The sequence below is a fragment of the Belonocnema kinseyi genome, chromosome 3 (genome assembly GCF_010883055.1).
Source record: "Belonocnema kinseyi isolate 2016_QV_RU_SX_M_011 chromosome 3, B_treatae_v1, whole genome shotgun sequence".
Lineage (NCBI taxonomy): Eukaryota > Metazoa > Arthropoda > Insecta > Hymenoptera > Cynipidae > Belonocnema > Belonocnema kinseyi.
In genome coordinates this window covers 124950400-124955936 of record NC_046659.1, presented here as the reverse complement: position 1 = coordinate 124955936, position 5537 = coordinate 124950400, and the positions used below count along the sequence as shown (strand labels likewise).

Below are 5537 nucleotides of genomic sequence, written 5' to 3'. Positions count from 1 at the left end.
ACCTTTCATAAAAAAAATTGATGCAGACTCTTCTGGTTCCAGAATCGTTTATGGAATCGTTTATGGTGAAAATGTCAAATTTTAGAATATATAAATGGGGATCTTTGAAAATCGAACATTTTGCATAATACTAGACAAAAAAATGCTTACCAATTTCTGAAATAAGTTAAAACAGGTTAAAAGTATCGTTTTGGACCACATTTGTCCTAGTATTATTCATATAAAATTTGTAAGAATTTCAATCCAATTCTCTATAACATTCTTGAGTTCCTTTGAACTAACTGCAATTTTACGGGCACAAATAATTTTTGTGCGAATTCAATTCAATTAATTTGGAATTTACTCTGAATCCTCATCAACTCAGTTTCAATTTCTTAACTCCACAGAATTTTTTGAATTTCTTCAAATACTTCCCAAATTCTTTTGAATTCTTCCAAAATCACTCAATGTTACTCAATTATGATTTCTTTAGACTTTTTCAATTATTCCTGAAGTCTTCTGAATTTACCTTCAATTCTTAAGCATTCTACTGAATTCGTTTGAATTGCCTCAAGTTTGTCGACATTCATTTAAAATGTAATGCTTTCATTGTATTTTAAAATTAATATATTTTAATTGTTTGCAATTCACCAGCATTTTTTGAAAATCCATATTGAATCTTTATAAATTTGATCAAATTCTCCTCATTTCAAATCAATGTTTTTAAATCCAATTTTAATGAAATCCCTGGAAATAATTTTAAAATATTCAAAATACTTGAAATTTTTTGAAATCTTCAGAAATACTTAAAATCGAACACGTTGATAATTTGTTAATTAAAATTTAACCAATCAGTTCGGTAAAGGGAGGATATTACTGCATTTATATAAAGTTTACATTTATTTTTGGAATTAATACAAAACAGAACTATAAATATTACAAAAGAGTTATGTGAAATCTCAAGTCCAAAAGTGAAAATTCTGATCTAGAATAATTCATATAAGGATCGTATTATTTTCACACCAGTATATCATAAAATAACGTAAAGTAATGTGAATTTTTATTAAATGAATTATAAAAAATTTATTTTGATGTGATATTAACGACTCACTTAAAGAAATTATAGAGTGCAGAATTTTTGAAAGATTCTCAATTCGATCATGAGAGGAACTTTAACATTTTTAAGTTTCGGTTAATATTGTAAGACTTCAAAAAATATTTAAATATATGTATTAGTTTTACATGTTTGATTTTATTCATTAAGATCTAACCCAATTTAATTTAATAGATTTTGTATTAATTTGATTTTTAAGTTTTTATTATTGAATTTTTCACAAATTTAAAATATTGAAAATTAAATAATTTAGGGGTTTAAGGTTACAAAATGTTTTATACAAAAATCATCCAATGTTTTTATTTACTTTCTATAAATTTATAAGTCCGTTTATTAATAAAATGTTAAAATAAGAAATTTCAATGAACAAAGACAAGATATCTTTTGGACGGCCCTGATCTACTCGCACTTTAACTTTTCAGCCGAGATTTTTTTCTCGATATTCTAAGTGTTAAGTTAGCCGCGAGTTCCAGTCCTCAGCGATCGAAAGGTGTCAAACTTTGAGCAGGTGGTTAGAAACCCGTCACAGCGTTTCTGATTTTGAAAAGTGTAAATGTCATTAAAAGCGTGAGACTATATTATATGTCATTTATTCTAATTTAATATAAATGTTTATCATAAATTGTGTAAGGATGTGTGTAGTAAGTAGATGATCTTCCACAGAATCTGGTTGTGGCAAGAATTTTTTTTTGCTGACGCACGAAATTTTACGAAGTTATGTAAAATTTAACATAGAAATATTCTCAGTGTAATGTGTGTAAAATAACTGAAATTAAGCAACAAAGTTTAATAATCTCTTTTTTTAAAGTTCAGAATTTTCACAACTAAAAATTTTGTTTCTCATACGATATCCCTGAAATTTAGTGCAGCTTAAAAAAATGTATTACTATTCTTACAGTGCACATGCTAACCTGCGTTTAAACTTTGAAAATGGATTTTTCAATGAATTGGTATGAATCTTCTGCCAACTAACCTAACCCCTCACTTAGTACATTCTATCTTGACCTTTGATTTCTCAAAATTAAAAAACCTATGTTTATCTCTGCAAATTTTCTCAATTATTTCTTAAAAAATTAGTTGCAGATGGAGTAATTCCATTGGAAAAGGACAAGATTTACCTAACAATGTGGGACAGCAGTACTTATCTTGGAAATATACGATCCAAGCCTTCCACCTACGTACCCTGGTTCCTGAAGCCAAATCCAACCTATCAAACCTATGTCTATTATATACGAACGGAAGAGGGAGGCGCGTTTCTAAGTTATGCTTCAACTTTTAAAGAGCAAGCTCCACCTCAGAGTGAGAATCATGATTTTCATAAACCAAGGCACTGTTCCATGAAAATAGGAGATACCCTAGTTTATACAGCTTTGAATTTTCGAGAGTATGATGTTAATCTACGCAACCATGCAAGTCCAAGCGAAAATTTCGCAGGCAATTTCCCAGCACCCAACTTTCTATATATAGCTATACCAAGAAAAGGAATATACAGAGCACGTTTGCAATAGTTGTAATCATGAAGAGAAATATGGGATGTGTTAAATAGGGATTCGAACAAAATTAAGCGAAATTTTTGGGTATTTGCTAATTAATTCGATAAATTAAGAATAATTTAGTTACAAATTAAGCTTAGTTTTAAAAATTATAAAAACATAATGAGCCTACGGAGGCACAATGTCAAAATTATGTGTTGATAGAAATATTTTATATAAAAAAGAACGAAAAGGAACGTAACTAAAGTTTCTTTACTTTCCTTTTTGTTTCTTTCCACATAAAACTTTGACCAAACACAAATTTGGTAGTGTACATTCGGAGCTGCGTAATTTTTTACTGACTTTTCATACTTAGCATTATTTTCAGGTAAATTATATAGAATTTTACGAAATAATTGGAAAATATCTGAAAATGCCCCCTCAATTTCGTTCGAAACCCTGATATTAAACCTGGAGTTTTTACAATGTTCATGTTATGTAAATATGCTACTTCTTTATGCTAAAAATATAAAAATTAGAATTTAATTGTTATTTTTCTTCATATTTAAATTAAATAAACAAATGTATAAGAACTAGAATAAAATTGTTATCTTATTGTTTTTTTCGCTCCACTAGTTTGTTTAAAATGTCTAAAGCAGCGGACTGAAATTTAATATTATTTTGAAGATTTCGAGAGATTTGAAGAAGCATGAATCAATATAATGGCACCAAATAGTTAATAAAGAAAGTATTAGTAGAGTGAATCACACCTGAAATAATATACATTGAATAATAATAGACTCGATTGGGGAACTTCACTTGACAACTTTGCGAAACTCTTCACTTCGGGTGATTGCTGGTGAGTGAGTCGCGGAAAGAACTAGTTTTTTAGACGATATAGGATTTTCATCAACTCAAGATATTTTGAATCTGCAGGTAAAATAAGAATGTATCCTAAATTGGTCGTCGGAGTGCAACTCGTAGACTGTTCTCAATACAGACACTTTTACTCATGAAAAGATAAATGTAGCTGTAGCCAAGCTCAAAAGACTAAAAATTGAAGCAACTCTCGCATGATGCAAAGTCCTTCGGCAAGGATGCAAAAAATGCTCCAAATTCTCTTTTCACAAGAGGATGCCTCTATTCGGGTCACTCACATCAGATCTAAATGGTACAACCAATAACGCCGGAAGCTAAGAGTACAACTCCTTGTCCTGTGCCCAGTATGAATGTGGACCACCCTCGCTCGCCAGCGAGCCCACCAATGCCGTTTTAGGCTCAGTGTCCCCTTTTTAAAGGATTCTCTGAGGCGGATCCCCTCTTAGCGAGTCTTTCGCATGGGTGGGAATTTCGCGCCTGCGTGCTACGTTACGATTGAATGCTGGGCCTAGTACACGGCCTGGTAGGTATGGTTGCATGTTGTAAGAGGTCATACACGTATACCTTGCGATACTAAGAGATTTTTTCAAAGCCCAAGACGTGATAAGGATTTAATCAAACCATCTTATTCTGTAAGTACCTTTTTTAAATAAGTAAAAGTAATAATAATATTTTACATAACTGATGTGACATTTGAGATATTTAATTCTAATCTTTTTAAGGCTAATGTCAGTTTGCACTAGATTATCATTATTTCAGTTATCACTGGTAATTCCAGCATCAAACGATTTAGCTTAAACTTGAATTGTATTTATGAATTTAAAGTAAATTTTTATTTTTTTTGTCCAACATCCTTCCACCCTTGAGATCTTGATTTCTAGTTTTGAGTAAAAAATTATTTTGCTAACCTCAAATTGAACTATTTTATTAAAATTTTATATTTTTGTGTTGAAAATTCTACTGTTTTATGTAAGATATTTCTTCTTTTTCTCTCTGAAATTCAGCAGCTTGGTTAAAAAGACAAATATGTGACAAAAAATAAAACTTTTTTGTAGAATATTGGTTCTTTTTTAAATAAAAATAATTTTCGACAATAAGAAGTTAATTTATTTCTAACGAAAATTTAGAACCTCAACTGCTGGATTCAAAATTTATGTAGTTTGTTGAAGATTCGTCTTTTTGGGTAGAAAATTGATCTTCCCAATTTGAAATTCGACTATTTGGTTAAAAATGTATGTATTTTGTTGACATTTTATTTTTAAGATCAAAAAGTAAACTAATAGAAACTTCATATTATCGGTTTTACAACTACACTATTTTGTATAAAAAATTCGACTATTTGTCTTGCAAACTCAACTGTTTCGCGAAAGATTCATTTCTCTCAATTTAAAATTACTTTTCCAATGAAAATTTAAATCTCTTATTGTTATTCAAAAATTAATCTCTTTTGCTTCAAACTTTAATTATACGGTTCAAAGTTTATCTAATTTCTTACAAATTTATTTGTTTTGTAATTTATAATTTTAGCAGAAAAATCATATCTTTTATAGGAAATTAAACGTTTTTTTTTAAACTTCCCTTTTGGGGAAAATTATTTTGGGGAAAATGCAACTTTGGTTTGAACTTTCTTATTTTCGGGTAAAAATTCTATTCTTTTATTATAAAAAATCATCTTTTTGTCTTCGAAATATAAAAATTTGGTTTACAGATTAACTATGCATCAAAAAATTTAACTTTCTCTAAAAGATTTTTTCTTTTTTATCAAAAATATTTTTTAATTTTAAGGATCTTACACATTTTATGTGGTTTTAGTATACTTAATAGTCCTTGAATAAAAATTGGCCATGCTGTACTTTCCATAAAGTAGCTTGTAAATTTGATGAGGGGGGGGGGGGGCTAAAATCTCAAATATAGTAAGACAATCAAACGTTCTGGGTCAAAGTTATTTTTTGTATTGAACAGGCTACTATCATATTCTTGGTTCAGAATTAATTTCGATAGATTAAAAATTCTCTTATTTGGTTGAAAACGCAACTAGTTTGTTAAAATTTTATTTTTTAGTAGAAGGTTTATTTCTTTGGATAAAAATTTAA

General features: G+C 29.1%; 1 protein-coding gene across 1 annotated transcript; it reads left to right on the top strand.

The window, feature by feature from the left end:
- The first annotated feature begins 1586 nt into the window (after positions 1-1586).
- Positions 1587-3029, top strand: LOC117169639. Its single transcript, XM_033356117.1, has 2 exons — positions 1587-1642; positions 2171-3029. Exon 2 carries the CDS (start codon positions 2218-2220, stop codon positions 2599-2601), a length of 384 nt encoding a protein of 127 aa, XP_033212008.1. The 5' UTR covers positions 1587-1642; positions 2171-2217; the 3' UTR covers positions 2602-3029.
- The last annotated feature ends 2508 nt before the right edge of the window (positions 3030-5537 follow it).